Source organism: Rousettus aegyptiacus, unplaced genomic scaffold (assembly GCF_014176215.1).
Source record: "Rousettus aegyptiacus isolate mRouAeg1 unplaced genomic scaffold, mRouAeg1.p scaffold_m13_p_2, whole genome shotgun sequence".
In the NCBI taxonomy this organism is placed as follows: Eukaryota; Metazoa; Chordata; class Mammalia; order Chiroptera; family Pteropodidae; genus Rousettus; species Rousettus aegyptiacus.
The window spans coordinates 200,973-219,714 of NW_023416295.1; the positions used below are offsets into that span (position 1 = coordinate 200,973).

General features: G+C 67.6%; 2 protein-coding genes across 10 annotated transcripts; one reads left to right on the forward strand and one right to left on the reverse strand.

The window, feature by feature from the left end:
- Positions 1 to 3,582: 3,582 nt before the first annotated feature.
- BOK (BCL2 family apoptosis regulator BOK) lies at positions 3,583 to 13,612 on the reverse strand. 3 transcript variants are annotated; one of them, XM_016135148.2, is made up of 5 exons: positions 13,473 to 13,612; positions 12,903 to 13,154; positions 10,683 to 10,811; positions 6,552 to 6,715; positions 3,583 to 6,073 (listed from the first exon to the last, which is right to left on the reverse strand). In XM_016135148.2, the coding sequence occupies exons 2-5, from the start codon at positions 13,123 to 13,125 to the stop codon at positions 5,948 to 5,950; spliced, it is 642 nt and encodes a 213-aa protein (XP_015990634.2). In that variant the 5' UTR covers positions 13,126 to 13,154; positions 13,473 to 13,612; the 3' UTR covers positions 3,583 to 5,947. The 3 variants fall into 3 exon arrangements, with proteins under 3 accessions (XP_015990634.2, XP_036091929.1, XP_036091930.1); XM_036236036.1 differs by lacking the exon at positions 3,583 to 6,073 and having other exon boundaries at positions 6,082 to 6,715; XM_036236037.1 differs by lacking the exons at positions 3,583 to 6,073; positions 10,683 to 10,811 and having other exon boundaries at positions 6,082 to 6,715.
- LOC118613623 lies at positions 12,545 to 18,599 on the forward strand. Of its 7 annotated transcripts, none has more exons than XM_036236033.1 (4): positions 12,545 to 12,682; positions 13,948 to 14,029; positions 15,951 to 16,555; positions 17,309 to 18,599. In XM_036236033.1, exons 1-4 carry the CDS (start codon positions 12,657 to 12,659, stop codon positions 17,442 to 17,444), a joined length of 849 nt encoding a protein of 282 aa, XP_036091926.1. In that variant the 5' UTR covers positions 12,545 to 12,656; the 3' UTR covers positions 17,445 to 18,599. The 7 variants fall into 7 exon arrangements, 4 of the variants coding, with proteins under 4 accessions (XP_036091926.1, XP_036091927.1, XP_036091925.1 ...); XM_036236034.1 differs by having other exon boundaries at positions 17,330 to 18,599; XM_036236032.1 differs by having other exon boundaries at positions 17,373 to 18,599.
- Positions 18,600 to 18,742: the final 143 nt, after the last annotated feature.

Genomic DNA, 18,742 nt, shown 5'->3' on the forward strand with positions numbered 1-18,742 from the left:
GAAATATTTGTAAACCTGAAGGAGAGTGGTCAGTCGTAAGCTGAAGACAAAGACGGAACAGACCCTTTTATCGCTCTCCACGAGCCGGAGGGGCCTGAGCTCCACGTCCCAAGGCAGGGGGACCCTGCAGTCAGCGCCATGATGGGGGTGCGATTCCGTTACTCGGTGATGGTGTTGCTTTCATGCCTTTCCTGTTGGGCGTGCGACTTTCCGGGCACCCGCCAGCCCCGCACCTGCCCCCGGCTCCCCCACAGCAGCCGTGCGTCTGGTCCGCCACCCCCTGACGCTGGCTCGAAGCACACTGCAGATGTAGCGCCGTCTGCGTCGTGTGCATTTAAAAACAGCCTTTTTATTTTCTTACCACGCGGGGCCTCAGAAGCCACAGCAGGATCAGAGACCCGGTGTGATGGGAGCTGGGGCTGGGGACAAACGGCGTCACCCAGGGGCTCGGAGCAGGAACCAGGGCCGGGGGCCCGGGAGGCCGGTGCCGGGCGCCAAGCAAACCAGGCACGAGCGGCCTGGCAGCTGTGCACCTGTGAGACCAGACAAGTCACGTGCCTCCAGATACCGCGGGGGTGGGCCTGGGGTCCCCGTCCCGCAGGGAAAAGAGAAGACAGCGACCGCCCTGGCAAGGCCAGAGCCTCGAGGCCCCAGCAGCCGGCCGCGGCCGGGCGTCGGCCCCCAAGGCCACTGGGGCGGAGGCCCCGCCCCTGCCCGCTGCACTTGGGGCTCACTGGGCTGCGGTTGCAGAGCAGGGGCTCTGCGCACCTGGGGTCACCCTCGTGGGGCACCCTGCAGCGGCCTCACCCGTGGGGAGCCAGGGTCTCCGCCAGGTGTGAGCCCAAGGCTCCCGGCCACCCATCCTTCACGTGTGCGCAGAGGTGGCAAGGCCGCTGTGGTCCCCGCTCTCTGCAGGGTGGCGGGGACGGCGCCTCGAGGACACAGGCCGCCAGCGTTTATGGCCCGTGCCCCCCAGACGGGGCAGCCCAGGGGTGCTGAGGGGAGGGCACCCCGACCCTCAGGTGCCTGCGGTGGCTTTCCTGCCGGCTGGGACGCCAGCCCTGGCCTCCGCTCCGGCGGCGGCTCCCCCGGGCGGCTGACGGCCGCGGCCCTCGTCAGGTCTGCGCACCGTCACGTGCCACAGGCCGGGCCCGTGGGCCGAGCTTTCCCCGCGGACGGCCAGGAGCCTCGCAGCTTAAAGGCCTGCTTCCTCCTCCCTCTTCCTGCATTTTACTGTGTCGAGATCGGTTAGGCTGCTCTTTCGTAGCGATTTCCTCAGCCAGGTGTCCAGTTTTGTGGCTCACAAGTCCTGCCTCCCACAGGCCGCTGCACACGGGCACAGTTCAGCCAAGCACTTTGCACGTTATAGCAAAGGCCCCCAATCCGGGCTCCAAGAACACGGCGCTCACTTCCACCCGAGGCGCCTTCACCTCCACTTCTACAGCCTGCTGCTCGTGGCCTCGGGGTGCTGAGAGCGGGCCTCCCCCCGACTCGCCTCCTGGGGCATCAGGACCGCCCACGACAGCCCGCTCGGACGATGCAGACCTTTTCTGGCATGCACTCAGAAGTCCCAGCCTCGGCCCGCCACCCAGTAGCAAAGCCACGTCCACGGTTTTAGATGTTACAGCAGTACCCCCACTTCTTGGTAACAATTTCCGATGTCTGCTTGGACTGATATGACAAAAATACCGTAAAATGAGTCGCTTATAAACAACAGAAATTTTTTTCTCACACTCGAGGCAGGAAGCCCAAGATCGGAGCACCAGTCGATCCAGTCCGGTGACAGCCCACTTCCTCGTAGCCAGCGTCTCTACTGCGACCTCACAGGCATGGGGCGAGGGAGCTCCCTGGGGCTCAGTTCCAAGGACAGCAGTTCCGTCGTGAGGGCAGAGCCACCACATCCTCATCACCCCCATGGGCCCCGGGGGCTGGTGTCGGCCGTCTCCTCTGCTGGGGCCAGACCGAAAGAAGCTGGGAGCATGAAGGGAGTGTCACCCCTGCATCCTCCCCCGCGTCCCGGGCTCCCGCATCCCGCATCCCGCATCCCACGTCCAGGGCTCCCGCATCTGTCCCAGGCTCCCGCGTCCCGGGCTCCCGCATCCGAGGCTCCTGCATCCGAGGCTCCCGCGTCCCGGGCTCCCACCTGCTCTCAGCTGGAGAGGGCACTGGGAGGGGGTGCCCAGAGCAGAGACGAGAAACAAATAGTTGAGCTGGTGACCTGGCCGTCTCCCCCCCACCTGGCCACTAGTCCCGGAGGCTGCCCCCCCCCCCCCGCTGTGTGGCTCCGTCTGGGCCCCTCGCCGCGGCGGCGGGCTCCTGTTTCCTGTCTGCACGTGGGACGGACTCGCACTTCCTGGCGGGCCCCGGTTCTTCCTGTTGAGGCTCGTGAGGAACCTCGCAGTCTGCTTGTCTCACTTTGCCGAGGCGAAATCCAGCAGGCTCTGGTGGTGACGGCCTGGCCCTTTCCCCTCGGTCGCCACCCGCCTGGCACTGGGAGGCTCTGCCCCGGAGGGTGACGGGCTGGAGTGGCAGCCGCTTCGCATGTCCGGTGCGAGGTCCGGTGCGAGGCGCGAGGCTCTGGGGCCTTCCCTCTGCCCCCGGGCTGAGTCTGGTCGTGCTGAGTGAGCCCCGCCAGAACGCTGCGGAAAGCCTCGCCCCTCCCCTCTGCGAAAGAGCCCTCCACACCCGTGAGGGGCCTCAGTGAGACCTCGGGGCCAAGATGCGGAGGACGAGCCTGGACGCAAGGTCTCAGTGGCTGCGACGGTGCTCGGGAAGGGCCGTTTGCAGGTTCTTACGTACTTAGAATCGAGGGAGGAAAAGTAAGAAAGGGCACGTGAAACCCACTGGCGGGGAGAAGGCCAAGCGGGGTCACCTGTTGGGTGGGCGCACAGGAGAGCGGTGGGCGCGGGGGGGCCGGGCTGAATCGCAGCGCACGGAGGCGGCGTGCGGGGCGCCGCCATGGTCCGCAAGTGGATGCCGGACGGGACAGCAAGGCACGGGCAGGGGACGGGGCCCCGGCCTGCGGCCGCGGCTTTCCCGGGGCCCGCGCCCCCCACGACATGCCGGTTCGGGCACCGGCATGTCGGCCTGTGCGGCCCCTTTTCTTCTTGCCTTTGCCGTCAGCTGCTGGAGGGGACGCCCGGGACCCTCGGGCGACGGCCGCGCGCTGAGCGGTCTGTCACGCCACCTGCTCTGCTCACGAACCAACAGCGCAGACGCCCGCGGTGGTTCTGGGTGAGGGCACCCCTTTTCTTCTGGACAGAGGCGCTCGGGTGGCCCCAGAGGTGGCCTGCCCAAGCCCTAAGCCCGATGGCCTCCGAGCTCCAGCACCACAGCCGCCTGCCCGGGCGGCTTCACCCGGGGCGGGATCCCGCCGGCGGACAGCACTGGGCCCGGGCCCGTGCCCTGCGCGCGGGCCTCCTGGCGAGCAGGACCGGAAAACCGGCACGTAACCTGCCCCCGCCGAGTCTCCCCGAGCTACTGACAGGAGACCACAGAGGTCGCGGCTAGGCGCCCGACCCTACCCTGTCACGGGACAAACATGTCGTTTAAGAAAGAAAAAAAGCAAGCATCTACATTTCCGATTCAAATTTTAAGATTGTAATTGTTTTTTTTTTACTTAAATTCTTTGGTTATACTTCTTTTCAGATGAAAACCTTGTTTTTTGCAACATTATTTGCTTTATTCCGCAGGACACACATAATTATCTGAGAATAATAAGTTATTAATAATAAGACTACAGATTGAAGTTTGACCTTTTTTGCTGTTTTTACACCTCATCGAAGATGCAGTTAAAATACAGTGTAATTGGAATAACGGATTTCTCTAACTGCTTCCGTCGCCAGCGATAAGCAGGCTCACTTAACCCCTGCGAGCTGACCGTCCCCAGGTGAGCCCTGCACGGCGAAGCCCCGCGGGGACGGCCGGGCTGCCCAGCGCATCCCCTCCCGCCGGCCAGTGCCCCGCGGTCTTTCGCTAACCAGACGGTGTCACAGTGAATGAGCTCGGCTTGCACTTTTGCCCGAGTCCCTGTGGGATGGTCTTGGGAAGCGGGGCGGCCGGGTGCGTTGCCGTGGCGCCCCGCGGGCCGCTGAGGCCGCCTGCCCCGGACGGCCGTCCGTCGTCAGGTTTGGGTTTGGGCCCGTCTAATCGGTGTCACGGGGTCTTCGGGTAGTTTGGTCTGCATTTCTCTTATTTTTTGTCCGTCTTGATTTTAGGGGCTGATGAAGCTCTTTTGAATTAGAAATATTAACCTTAATATTCCTGATTTAAAGTACGATTTTTATTGGGATAAAATATCATAAAGTTCATCCTTCTAACCATTTTAGTGTCAAAACAATAATAAAGTGTGCGCTTCGGTGTCATCTCGTATATCCACGTCGGGCGACCCCGCCCTCCCCCGCCAAATGTGCCGACCGGCGAGAGCGCCGGGGACGGTCAGCCACACTCCCCGCCCGGCCGGGCTCCACGGTTCTGCCCCCAGGTGCAGGTGTTTCTGAAGGCGCTGGCTGTGGAAACGTTTCCCCAGGACGTATTCTCACTGTTCCTGGGTTCTAGACCGTGCCTGGCAGGCCCGGCCCCCTCCTCAGCTCCGTAGGACGCCGGCACTCGCCTCCGGTCACGCTTAGCTCTTTGGTCCGCCCGGAGTCCGTCTGACGGGCGGCGGGCGGCGGGGCTGGACGGGCGGCGGGCGGCGGGGCTGGACGGGCGGCGGGCGGCGGGGCTGGACGGGCGGCGGGCGGCGGGGCTGGACGGGCGGCGGGCGGCGGGGCTGCTCGCCCGCGCCTGGTGCCCTGCCGAGGGCCACCGCGGCCCCGTGCTCCCTCGTGCCTCCCTCGCCCAGGGCTTCCCTGGCTGTTCGTCCTTCGGGTCTCTCACGTGAACTTTATAATTAGCGTTTCTAGATCTGGGGGGAAAACGTTCTGGTCTTTTTATACGGGTTCAGTGTGTACATTTGCTCACGGAGAACTGCCTTCTCTGAGCATTTTCCCCTCCCGCAGTGTGGCACCTCTGTCCGCCCAAGTCCCCGCGGGCGTCGTTAGGTGACTAGTGTCCTCACACAGGGCCTCGCGTTCCCGTTTGGTTTAAGCCCAGCACCGCACCCTGCGTCCCCGGGGCAAGTGGGGCGCCTCCCCCACTGTCTGCGGACTGAAGGCCACTTCGGGCCCTGCTGCCTCCTGAGTGTCTCGGAGTCGAACGTCGCTTTTTGATGCTGGAAATGCACCAGGGCATTTGATCCCAGTGGCGAAGGGCAGGACGCAGGGCGGGCATGGCGGCCTGGGCGGCGTCTCTCCCGCGGGTGGGGGCGGGCCGGAGGGGGCGTGGGGCACGGGGCTGGAGGGCCTCGGCTGTCCGGCCCGCACGGGAAGGAAACACTGTGGCCCTCCAGCAGCGCGTGCTGTGCCGGGGGCGGAAGGGCCGCGGGAGGACGACCCTGCGGTGGACGGACGGGGGCCAGGCTGCTGGGCACCCCGCCGTCGGCTCGCAGGCGCAGAAGGCAGCGCGGTCAGGGAAGAGCTGCGGTGGCTCGGGCCTCGCGCTCCGTCACAGTGGACGCATGGCCTCCTGTCCGTCCCTGGGCACGGGGCTCAGGCAGGGCTGCCCACTGCTGTGACCTTGTGGGCCAGGGGCTCGACCTTCATGGGTCAGCCTGACACCCCAGCCACAGCGGCCCTGGCAGACACGGCTTCAGCCACAGCACGCGCCTTACGCACTGTGGGGCCGAAGCCCCCACGGCCCCTCTGGCCTCGCCAGCCCCGAGTCGCCTTCCGGACGGAGCTCCTCACACGGTCGCCCTCCGCAGATGGGAGCTCCGCGTCGGCGTCTGCAGCTTCCGCCCTGGGAGGGGCCGCCCTGGGCGCCTGGCCCGCGCTCGCCCACGCGGAGGGGGCCTGGCTCTGCGGGGTGGCTCGGTGGCCCGGAGGCGAGGCGGCCGGCCGAGCCGGACTCATCGCTCGGGCAGCAGCATGGAGACCGCCGCCTTCAGGAAGCGGCCGACGCTGCCGAGCGCGGCCACCAGCCAGTGGGCGCGGAAGCCGGGGTCGGTGCTGGCCACGCACGTCAGGACGTCGGTCTGGCGGGGAGAGGGGGCGGTGAGCGCGTGGCGGCGGGAGGGGCTGAGGGATGCACGTGGCCCCCCGGCGAGGGGCCGTGGCCCGCGAGGGGCCGTGGTCCACAGGCAGCGGGGCACTGGCCTCTGGCCGTGGCGTCACGGTCCTGGCTGACCCCGCCCCAGGCGGGTCCACGGAAAGGGAGACAACGGGGATCGAGGCCCTGGGGTCTCTGGGGGGGGCGCAGACACGGGGCCACCTGGGAGTAGTGCCGCCTGGCCCAAGGCTACCCTCGGGTGTGACCGCGGCCTCAGTGGAGGGCCGAGCACCACGTGGCCCGTGGCCCTACGCCCGAGGCCGCAGCCCACGGCAGGTGGGCAGGTGAGGGCACAGGGCAGTGGCCGGGCGTGGCCGCGGCCGCCGCCCATCCTGGGAGGCCCCCGTCTGCGGCCAGCACAGCCATGCCGGGCCCCACGGCCTGCACCCTGAGACCCCACTCACCCAGCCGCCACGCCTCCGCAGCCAGCTCGCCAGCGTCTTGTGCACGAACTCCCCGAGGCAGTCGACGAGAGCGGGCACCACGGCGGGCTGGGCCTGCCGCACGCAGTCCACGGCCAGCCCCGCGGCCACCGAGTACAGGGACACCACCTTGCCCCACGTGACGCCTGCAGGGAGAGCCGGGGGCGCCGCTCAGCAGGAGGCCGCTGAGACCTCGGCCGAGCCCAGCCCACGCGCCCCACGCAGGGGCCGAGCCTCTCTGAGCCGCACCGCTGCCATTGGGCTGGCGGCCGGGGTCAGACTCGAGGGGCTAGCCCCCACCCACCGCTGTAGGGGTGCTCGGCCCACGTCCACCTCAGGCCGGTCCTGCCCACACTCACAGTGGTTCTTAGGCAGACATTTCTTGGGCCTCCATTACACACTTGCACACCTGGCCAGAGCCCGGGACAACCCTGCCCAGCCCATCTGCTGGGGGCAGCCACGGGACAGCAAGGCAGTTCAGCGAGGGGGGGCCTGAGGGCTTGGGGGGCTGACTGGCTTGGAGCGAGATGCAGTGGACAGTAAGCCGCTTCAGGGCGCCTCTGCCCCAGCTGGCCTGCCCCTTGACAGCCCTGTAGGAGGGACGCCCACCCGGGCACAGGGCTGCTGAGAGGCGCCCACGCAGGACAGGGCCCTGAGAGGCGCCCCCGGCAGTGAGGGGCCCGCCGCCCACGCGGGACAGGGCGTCTGCACATCAATGCTGTTTCCTCGATGTGCACGGGACTTTGTAAGTCAGCGCGAGGAAAGAGCCGTCCCCAAGGAAACGCGCGGCCCCGCGGCTGAGGGAAGGCCACTCGGGGCGTCTGGCAGGCCGCGCGCCCACGCCCTCGGAGGAAGCCCCTGCGAGCCGCCGGCACGAGCAGCGTGGCAGTCAGCGCCGTAGGACGGGAACCCGCTCGGATCCACACTCGCCCGCGGGCGTCCATGGCGGCCCGGTGCCCGGCCGCCACGCGCCGTGCATGGAAAGCCACCGGCGTCCCCACGTGGCGACGGCGCCAGGGGCACGGGGTGCTCTGGGGTGACGGCAGACGTCGGACGGGGGGCCACACGGCACCGTGACCACACTAAACACCACTCAGCTCTAAAATGGCTGATTGGATGTTATGTGAACTTCGCCTCGATGAAAAGAAGCTTAAAAACCCCATAAGTCAGTGCATGTCGCCCCCTGCCTTCCTGACCGTCAGGGGTCTTGCTGCCCTGGACGCCGCGTGCCAGCCGTCGTGTGGTCGGGGGCTGTCCCTCCTCTGGGACGGAGGGCTCTGTGGGGAGCTGGGACCCCGGCGGCCGCCCCGCCTCCCGCCTCCACCCGCGGCTCAGAGCCCTTCTGACTGACGCTGGGTCTCCCCCGCCTCCGCTCGGCCGTCCCCGGAGAGGGTCTCCCCAGGGACTGCGACGAGCGGCCTCTTCATGGGCATCCTCCCTGGAGAAACATGTGCTCAGACCCTTCGCTCATTTTTAAATTATGTTGTGTTTTTAGTATTATTCCGAGACTTTCCATCTTTTATGTTTTCTGATCTTTCCGGGGTGAAATGAACTCTTGGCAACTTTTATCCAGGGAGAGAAAATTGAGTTTTCCACTGAAGTGAAGTGAGAAACCCAACACACTCGTGCAGCCAGGCGCGGCGTCTGGCTTCCAGGGGGCCGGACACACACGAGGCCACCGTGGAGCCCGGCCCCGCGGCCTTCCGGCCGCCACCACCCCAGCCGGAGCGGACGCGGCAGGCCTGGCATGGCCTGCGCCCCTCGGGGTGGCTTGGGGAAGACGGGGAGGGGGGCCAGCCCGAGGGTGAGTGTGCCGGCCCCGCAGCCCGGGAGGGGCTGCAGGCGGGAGGGATGTGGGCTGGCAAGCACCTCCCAGGCCTGTCCCCTCTTTGACAGGGCGGGGGCGGGGTGCTCTGTCCCGGCCCCCCTTCTCTGTCCACTGCGCGCGCACACACACACACACACACACACACACACACACCACCCAGGGGCCAGGCCCCCACCTCCCGGCTCAGCCCCAACCCCCCGCGGGCCAGAGCTGCCTTCCCAGAGACGAACCTTCCTTTTAAAGGCAGCCCTGGAGACAGGCACAGGCGGCCACCCACGCACCACGTCCGCGCCGGACACAGGAGCCCGGGAAAGGCCAAGGACGGCCGGCAGCCCAGCGGCCCGAGCGCCTCCTGCCTTCACCGGCCCCACCTGCTGCCTCCTACACAAGGTGCCTCCCAGGCCACCTGAGAGGGCGGCCCGCCAAGTCCGCCCAGGCCCCCGGGCGGCACGGCACGGACACTGTGGATGAGCCGGCCGCCCAGCAGCCCGCCGGGCCCCGTCCCAACGCCCTCCCGCAGCGCCTCGCCCAGGAGGGGCAGCACTGACCGCGGGTGGCCCTGGGAGAGGCCAGATCCTGCGGCCGGTGTCCCACATCCCCATCGTCCCCCGGCCCAAGTCCCCTGCCCCTGTCCCCACCCGCCCCCCGTCCCCAAGTCCCCTGTCCCCACCTGCCCCGTCCCCACCTGCCCCGTCCCCACCTGTCCCCGTCCCCACCTGCCCTGTCCCCACCTGCCCCGTCCCCACCTGCCCTGTCCCCACCCGCCCCGTGTCCCTGTCCCCACCTGCCCCGTCCCCATGTCCCCGTCCCCACCTGCCCCGTGTCCCTGTCCCCAAGTCCCCCGTCCCCACCTGTCCCGTCCCCACCTGCCCCGTGTCCCCGTCCCCACCCGCCCCGTGTCCCCGTCCCCACCTGCCCCGTGTCCCTGTCCCCACCTGTCCCCGTCCCCACGTCCCCGTCCCCACCTGCCCCGTGTCCCCGTCCCCACCTGCCCCGTGTCCCCGTCCCCACCCGCCCCGTGTCCCCGTCCCCACCCGCCCCGTGTCCCTGTCCCCACCTGTCCGTCCCCCGTTCCTGCCGCACCGGCCACACTGAGGGAGTCCCACGGGTCAGGCCCTGCTCGGCCCCGACCGCCCGACCATCAGGCTCCCCCCAGGATGGAGGGCGACACGCGACATGCAGACACCCCAGAGGGCGGTCAGTGGGGCTGGGGGCTGGCCTCTGCCCCACGGGGCGGGCAGCCTCTCCACCCAGCCTCCTCCGCGGGGGGTGGCGGGTCCCCCACGGGGCCTGGGCTGCTGCTCTCTCTCCTCCAGGGCCGGACTCTGCCGCTGTCCCAACCAGAAAGCCCCAGAAGGAAGGGGGCCCTCCCTGCACTCAGACGCCACCGGCCACGCACACTCCCCGCACCGGGGGGCTGGGGCACTGTGGCTCTGGGACCCGCGCGGCTCCATCCCCGGCCCGTGCTGGGGGAACGTCCGTGGGTGAGCCGACGGAGGCCGCGGGGCTGCGGCCGGGCTCTGGCCACCTGGCCGGTGGCGCCTGCCACCTGCTGCGCAGCAGGGACACGGGGACGAGGCAGACGCACCGCGTGTGAGGGGCCAGGACCGGACACGAAGCCTCAGGTACACAACAGCGAGCCCAGCAGGGCCCCAGGGAGGAGACGTAGGGACAGGGGGGTGTTTTGGGGGTGAGTCCTGCAGCCTTCCCTGAGCCTGGAGAGGGGCGTGCGGACAGGAAGTGGGGAGACTGAACTCTCAGGGCCGGGGGTGGGGGCCAGCAGGACCTGCTGTCTCCTGCTCCTAGGGAGAGTCGCAGGTGCGTGCGGGCCCGCCAGGTGAGACAGGTGTCGCTGTCCTCCAGACGTGCCGGCAAGACCCTCCGCCCGGGACCCCCACCCCACGCATGCCTCCCGCGACTCGCCTTCGACCAACGGGATGCGGCAGAGTGACGCCGTGACTTCTGAGGCTGTCACGGAGCCTGGCAGCGCTGGGCATGGCCCCTTGGGAGCTGGTGCAAGGCCGAGCGCCAAGGGCCACGTGCAGGACACCCCGGCCCCACTGCGGCCAGCAGCCAGCACCAACTGGCAGCTGGCCACGCAGCCCGGCCAGGAATCCAGGTCCCTGTCGACCCGGCTAGAGCCGAGAAGAACCACACGAGGTCCGGGGCTGGCGGCCCGCCGGGCCCAGCGTCCTCAGAACCAAGGGAGGCGCCGCAGCCCCAGCACCAACCCACAGCCCTGGGCCGCGCGCGCCGGGCGCCCGGGGGTGCACACGCAGGCCCACCTGCAGAGAAGATCTGGGCGGCCACGGCCAGGAAGGCGCTGGTCACCGCGGTCTCGGAGTGCGGGGACACGTTCAGCTGGCGGGCCACGTTGCGGTAGAGGCTGGGCCGGATCAGCTCCAGCTCGTCCCCTGCACGGCCACGTGGGCGAGTCAGAGGCGGTCCACAGTGGCCTGACCCCTGCCACATTGCCCACGGGCCTGGGACCAGCCCACTTCTCGGTCCCACAGCCACGGCTGGCCTGGGCCCCCCCCCTCACTGCCTGGCCTGTACCTGAGCCCCACTGGACCCTCGGGGACAAGGAGGCCAGAGAGGTGGGATGGGCACCCCCCGACCTGCCTCTGCGGCCCGCCCCTCCCGCCAGGCCAGGGCTGAGCCGGCTGGGCCAGTGGGGCGGGAATCCCGGGGAGGAGTGTGGGCCATGCCTGTCGGGTGACTCACGGCTGCAGCGAGCTGCCCGGGCGGCAGGCGGGCTGGGCAGGTGGCCAGGGCCCGACAGGGCAGGGAGTGCCCACGCCCCACACAGATGGGCATCCCCGCCGCGGCCTCAGGCCCAGCACCGCCTGTCCCCCCCTGCGCCCCCGCCGCGCCTGCACCAAGCGCGTCGACGGCGGCCACACTGAGGGCCGCGGCTCTGCACGGCCGGCGGCGTGTGCTCCCCGAGGACGCCCTGGCAGCGGGGGCCGGGTGGCCCCAGCCCAGCCTCTCCTCCAGCCGGAGCACACAGGGAGGTGCCCGCTGCACTGTCCTGGCCGCCGAGGGCGCCCACGTCATCACCGGGCCAGCTGCTCTCCGTCCAGTTAATTAAGGCCTGGGGCCAGAGCAAGCCTGCGGCTGGGCGGCAGGCGATGTGGGGGGTGGCGTGGAAATCCCCCGGGCTGGCCGCGCTGCTCCCACACAGGCCTCAGGGGCTGCTGGGGACGGGCCCCAGGGGGCTGAGCGCCACGGGGCCACGACCCGGCCTCTTCCTGTTTCCCGCTGCCCCAGGAGGGGGGGCCGCGCGTGCTGGGGGCAGGGAGGCAGCGCTGGGCTGCGAGGGGCTCCGAGGGCGGAAGGTAGTGCAAGAGACAGCGATGCAGCACCCCCAGGTCCCCCCCTGGCCCCGAGCCATCCCGCAGGGGCTACGCCCCAGGGACTGGACGTGGCCAGGCCAGACTTGGAAAGGGCCTTTGAGAGGGCCGCTGCTGGGCATGTGGCCCCTGCTACCACGGCCTGCAGTGTCGGACCCTCGGGGTGGACCCCGGGAAGCTGGCCCGGTCACACCAGCAGAGTCTGAAGCAAGGCTTTTCAGACAAGCTTAGACGACGGGGACACAGGGCAGGGGCGGCCTCCAGCTCCCGTCAGACAAGACGGAGGCTGCGGACGGAGGCAGGACTCTCTCCTCGCCACTCCAGGGGTCTGGGGGGCTCTTGGGGGGCCAAGGAACTGTCTTCTCCAGCATCCTCTAGAAGGCGTCCCCCGGTGTCATCCCCACGACCCAGGCAGCCTCCCCGGGGTGCAGGTCCTCCGGGGGCCCCAGCCCCGCCCACACCCCGAGGCCTGCCCGCCCTGGGGGAGGGGGCCTGCTGACTGCAGTGAGGGGTCCAGACCCTGGAGAAGGTGGAGACGGCTCCCAGGCGGGGCGGCGGGCGACCCCAGGAACAAGCACCCCAGGGGGCCAGCGCCACAGGTGGGGCTTCGGTTTCACCCACCTTGGGCACCCAGCTCTGGAGGGGCCCGAGGAGGCCTCCAAACCAAGAGGAAGGAGGGGCGGGGCGGGGGGCAGACTTCAGCCAGTGGCTGACAAGGCCTATTTTCCAAAACAAACATCAGGACACGTGGTCTGACAAAGGATTTTTGTGCCCAGCAGAGTGCAAGGGTCACGCTGGAAGTTAAGCCACCAAAACATTATTCTTTCCGGAGCTTTCTATCCTTGAAGGCCTGAGTGTCTGCAATCCGGCTGAGCAGGCCGACCTGGGCAGGTCCGTGGGGGGTCCATGGCAGTGTGCCGAGCCTGCGCCCGGTAAGTACAGGATGTGGGGGAGCCGGGCAGCATCCGCCCGGGTGGGTCTGCCCTGCGCGCCGGCTATTCTGGGCACCCCCAGGCCAGCCGCATCTCTGCCCCTGAGACCCAGGCCCAGCAGTGGAGGGTGCTGGCCAGGGCGCCCCGGGGACGGCCCCGTGCGGAGATAGCGGCGCCGCGAGGCGCAGCCCGGGGCCCGTCCGCCAGGGCCCGCACTCACCTAGGCGCAGCAGCACCGCGCACACCTCCGCCAGGCGGCCGCCCGGGGTGGGCGCGGCGCGCGCGGGCACGCTCCAGGCCAGGCCGGCGCGCAGCAGCCGCGCGTGCACGAACTCGCGGCCGAGCGCCTTGGCCTGCGCCACCAGCTCCTTGTCGGTGGGCGAACGGTCAAAGGCGTCCATGATCTCGGCGGCGAAGACCGAGGAGCGCCGCAGCACCTCCATGGCGGGGACGCGGGCGGGGGGCGCCGCACCTGCGGGCAGACAGCGCTCAGCCGGGCCGGCGGGCGGGGCGGGAGGCGGGTCCCGCGGGGAAGCGGGGCGCGGGGAGGGGCGTCCGCGCGCGCGGGGCCGGGGCCGGGGTGCGGCACCCCGCGCACGGCCGTTCGCTTCTGTGCCCCGAGTCTCTGAAAACATTCTTTTAGATTCCGGATTCACGCACGAAGATCCCCACGGCCGCCAGGGAAGGGAGGGCGGCGGGGAAGTGGCGATTCTCCGGGGCCGAGCGCGCGGGCGGGGGGCGGCACCCTGCGCCGGCCCCGCGCCCCGCACCCCGCGCGCGCCGCGCTCACCTCTCCCGCCGCATGTCGCGGGCGCGGAGACCGGGGAGGAGTCCTGGCCTCAGGATCTGCTCGCCGCCGTCTCCGCCGACCTCGGTCCTGCCATCAAGCCGGCGGGGACGCGCGCCCGCCCCGTCCGCGCCCGAGCCGGGCCGCAGCGCGGAGTGCACGGCGCCTCGCGCGCCCCTGGGCTCCGGCGGCGGCGGCGGCGCGGGCGAGGGGGGCGCGGGGCGCACCGCGCGACTCTCCGCCGGCGAGAGGCGAGGCTTGGGGCTTCGCCTTCTAAGGGAAAGGCAGCCCCCGGGGCGGGGCCGCGCCGCGCCCGAGCCTCCCGCCGCCTCCCCGCCGAAGGAGGCCGCGCGAGTCCCCGCGTGCGCTCGGGCGGGCCGCGCGCAGGGGCCGTGCCCGGGGGCCCCGGCCGGGCGCTCGCTGCGGCCCCAGCCGCCTGGCCTCACGCCAGGCTCCAGTTCCTTATCGATCCGTGCAGGTTCCTTACACGTTCTGGAAGCGCGTTCCTGGTCGGACCCACGTTCGTGTTGGAGATCGATTTGTGGATTCGCATTGTGTTGGTAAGATCGCAGATACTTTGTGCCACTCTGCGGTTTGCTGTTGCTTATAACGAACAGGAGTTATTCTCCATGAAGTCCTTGCCTAAGACATGGTTCAGGGGCCCTGCCTGGTCTCCCTACGGCAGTTCAAGGGGACAGGGACATGCAGCATGGTGTCCCCTCCCCCAGAGCAAGCGCTTGGGCCCCCGAACACCCTGTCTACACCGCGGCGGCCACCTCCTGAGCGCAGCACTGGGGGAACTGAGTGGCCAGGGTCGGCAGGGGCGTGGCCGGGTGTGGATGGGCTGAGTGTGGCTCAGGGGCCTGTCGCAGCCGGGCTCGCTGTGGGTGGGTTCCTGGCGGGAGTCTGGCCCCCGCATGGGTCCTGGCCGGGTACACAGCCTGCTTGTCCAGCACGAACCTGCGTGTTTCCTGGAGCGCCGGGTGCAGGCGGGGGACGCGGGCCCCTCGTCCGGGGCCGGCTCCGCTGCGGCCAGCGGCCCGTCCGGCTCCGCATTCGCCCAGCCCCGGTGCTTTCCTTTCTCGCTGATGCGCACATCGCTCATGCAGTCGGTGCGGTGTGTTGGCCCTTTGTCTGTCAGACAGGGTGCTGGGCTCCCACGGGCCGTGGCGGGAACCTCGTCCCTCCTCCTGCTCAGGCCTCGCAGGCTCTGGCCCGGCTGGGGACGCCTGCGCCCGGCCCGCGCCCCGCCTTTTGCCGTGGCTTTGCCAGCCCATCTCTGTGAACTCGGCAAGGAGCCCCAGCTCCCACTGCTTCCCCAAACTGCCGTGGCCACTGGTCCGGCACGTCCTGCTGCCCCAGGACTCAAAACTCGAAGGCGGGCCCGGGTTCGAGCGCGCGCGCTTCTCGGACCTTCCCTGCCAGCTGACACTTCCAAGCACTCCGTTGTGTGTGTCGACACCTGGCACAGTAAATTCCACGTTGGGGCACTTTTGTGCACACATTGGGCATTTTAACCAAAACTGCGCATGTCCACGGTCTAAGGAATCTGAGAGTTGTACGAGGGGTTCCATGAGAAGCCGCTGACCCCACCCCCCACGCGGCTCTGGCTCTGGGGGACCCCGCTCTCGTCGCAGAGGCCAGCTGCTGCTCACGGACCTCCCCGCGTCCCCATGGCCATCCCCCGCTCTCTCCTGGGCTTCTGGTCCTGGTTTTGGAGAGTTCGGAATTCTCTCTCCTGACCTGTGTAGTGACTGACTTCTGATGCATCTTTCCCACTGGTGGATGCCCTAACGTTGTGCCCAGTTCTCTGCTCTCTGAGGAATGTGACTTTAAGGGCCTTTTTGGTGGGTGACTTTCCCATGCTTCATGCTTTCCCCATATCCCGCAGTGCAGGATTTGGTCCTTCCCGAAGTGGGGATGGGGGTGTCCCCTGGCTGTCCTTCAGGGCGGCAGGAAGGTCTACCAGCTCCTTGCAGGGTGTGGGGGCAGAGCTTGGTGACTGGCCTGCCTTTCTCTCCGAACCGGAAGGGAGCCCTTCTCCTGGGTAGAGGCTCCTTGGGTGTCCTGTATGGGTGGGGCCAGGGGCTTGGTCTGGCTGCTGGTGTCCTGACAGCTGGACCCACAGTCAGGAGGGGAGGGCTCCTTTACACCCCCACAGCCCCCATTCCTAGTCCTCGGCTGGACCCCCTGAGACCCAAGAGCAGGGGGCTTGGGAGGGGCTGCCCGGCCCCACTGAGGGGGATGGAGGGGTCCTGCTCATCACTGCCTCTTGAGGGGCCTGCTTGGGACACATCTGGAGCTGTGATTTGCATCATCTTCATCAAGGGTTGGCACCTGGGTGGGGGCACACTCCCCGCCCCCCCCCACGTCAGGCCGGGCGGGCGACTTACCTCTGGAGCAGGTGAGCAGGACGCGGCCACGTCCCAAGGAAGCTGGGGGACCAGCGTGTGTCCCCATGCCGCTCTCCCTCCTCCACAGGACAGCCCTGCGCCCGGCGAAGCAGACGGGGACAGGACAGGTGAGCAGAGCTGCGAGGACCCCGGATGCACGCGCCTGCGCGGCAAGGCCCTGCGGGGCGCGCCCGCGACTCCGCCTGCGCGTGTCGGGGGGCCGAGGCCGCCTGTCCAGCTCCACCGCGGACCAACGGGTGGAAGCGCCAGGGCCCTGTCCACGGCCTCCCCGCCAGGCCCTTTGTGCTCGGCCCGGCCGGTCGCACAGGGCGTGGAGGGGCGCGACGGGCGGTCAGCAGCCAGGCGGTCAGCAGCTGGGTGCTGCCATGCCCACTGCGCTGTCTGTCGCCCTTGCCTTCCTGCCGGGCAAGGCCATCGGTCACTGCAAGGGGCGGGCGGGGACAGACCCCTCTCCTTAGCTCCACTGTGCTGCGCACCGCGCGGAGGAGGGTCCGGGAGCACCGACCGCCCAGATGACCAGTGGCCGTTGGGTGGAGGGGTCCTGCTCATCACCGCCCCCTGCGGGGCCTGCTTGGGACACCCTGGAGCTGTGATTTGCATCATCTTCTTCGTCGAGGGTGGGGGCACACTCCCCGCCCCGACGTCCGGGCAGGCGACTTACCTCTGGAGCAGGTGAGCAGGATGCGGCCACGTCCCGGGGAAGCTGGGGGCCCCGCGTGCGTCCCCATGCCGCTTCCTCGCGCGCACCTCACTCCACACCCTTCTCCTGTCCACGCCCCCTCCCTGACGTCTTGAGGTCTTAGGTTTTGAGCTCTGCGCTGTTCTGAGATTTCAAAGTCACGGCCACTGGCCAAACACAACATGTTTTTGTGAATATAACAGTAAAACCTGGTCACCAAAGTATACTTGGAAAATTGGAAAAGCATAGGAAAAAAAACCCGAAAGCCACATCCGCGACGCGGGGGCTGCGGGGGCTGTGGGCATTTTGGCCTGTTTCCTCCTGGTGCAGAGTCCCGTGCAGTTTGCCTGTTTCTGAACCCTTATCGCACTCAGCCCCAGGCTTCCTCACGCTCAGGGGGGCTGCCGCCCCCCCCCCCCACAACCAGAGCCGCTCCTGCTCTCCCCCCACCCCCTGCAGCCTGTCCTTGTCTGGCTCGGTGACACCGCCAAGCCCCTGCCCTCTCAGACGCCCGGCTTCCGGGGTGGGGGGTGGGAGGGTGAGGCCTGCTGTTGGAAGGTGGTACTTCGCTCAGAGAGAAGGATGGGCTCCCCCAGGACCCCCACAGTGTATGGGGTTTAGGGAAGCTCACAGTCACCTCGGGTTCAGATCCCACCTGGCCACCTCAGTTCCTCCCGCCCCCTCACCCCTGCACCAGGCGGCCTCCGTTCTGAGTGGCAACCCCCCCACCCCATCCCCGCCCCAAGGCTGCATCTGCCCCTCTTCAGGACCTGTTGCCCTGGGAACACTTCCTGGCCGTCTTGCCTGCAGGTGGCGCTCGCCTCCTGCTCTGCAGCACCCCCAGGAGGCTGGCCTGCGTCTGCCCTTGCCCGCCCGCCCTAGCTCAGCCCCCGTTGGCTGCATCTCTTCTGCCTTCCTCCTGCTCTGCTGCTGGACAGTTGTGTTTCTGGCATTTTCCTCTAGCATGGGGGTGCTACGGACCGAACTGTGTTTCCCAACGCTCATATTGGAACCCCCAAAGTGATGGCATTTGGAGATGGACTGTTGGGGAAGCTAGGGTTAGATGAGGTGACGAGGGTAGAGCCCCACGATGGGACATGGGAAGAGACACCGGGGAGCTTGTGCTCTCTCTGTCCGTCATGTGAGGGCTCCTTCTGCTGCCCCCCAAGAAGGGAGCTCTCCCCGAAGCAACGCGGCTGCCGAGGCCTCACCTGGACACCAGCCTCCGGGCAGAGGAGCAGTGTCTGCCGTTCAGGCCCCGTCTGGCATCTGCCATGGCTGCCCGAGTCTTGTGGGCAGTCCTGGTCCCTCATCACTGAGCGTCTGCACCCTCAGCGGGTCCCCCGCAGCCAGTTGTCCTGATAGCGTCCCCTATAGGGAATCGTGTACAACATGACTTCTTGAGGTTGCCTTCTTCCTCTCGCCCACGTAGGCAATGCCCAGCGCATGGACCACGGCTTCCCCGCTCGCCGCCTAGGATGTCAGGTGGCTTATGTTCGGTGCTGGTGACCAGACATGCAGCAGGTGTTTATGCATAGGTTTTTGTGTGAAGATACGTTTTATTTCCTCTGGATAAGTGCTCAGGAGTGGGAATGCTGGCTCAGGACGTTTTAAGAAACTGTCCGGCTGTGGTTTGGAGTGGCCGGACCGTTTACAATGTGAGAATTCCAGGCTCTGCCTCTCCAGCCTAAGTGACCAACCACCGGCTTTGCCGAAGATGAGTGGGTGGCGGGGTGGCTTCCGGGGGTGGGGGGCAGGACTTCCACTGTTAGAAGTGGAAAACTCCTGGGAAAACCATGATGGTCGGTCACCCTGTCCTTGTCATCGCTTGCTAGTGTCAGTATTTTCATTTTAGCCATTCCACTATGTGTGCGGCCTCTCGCCACGGCGTGACTTGCATTTCCGTGGTATTTGATGATGTTGTTTGTGTGCCGTTTGCATTGACATATCCTCTTTGGTGAACTAAGTCTATTCTCAATTTCTTATAGTTTTCTGACTGGTGAGTTTTGAGAGCTCTTTATAAAGTCTCATATATACGGTTGGCTATGATTTGCAATTTTTTCCCCCTAGGCTATAGCTTGTCTTTTCATTTTCTTAACAGTGTCTGAGAACAAAATTTAAACATTTTGATAAAGCCCAGTTTATCTTTGTTTTTCTATATTTGTGGCAAAATATATATA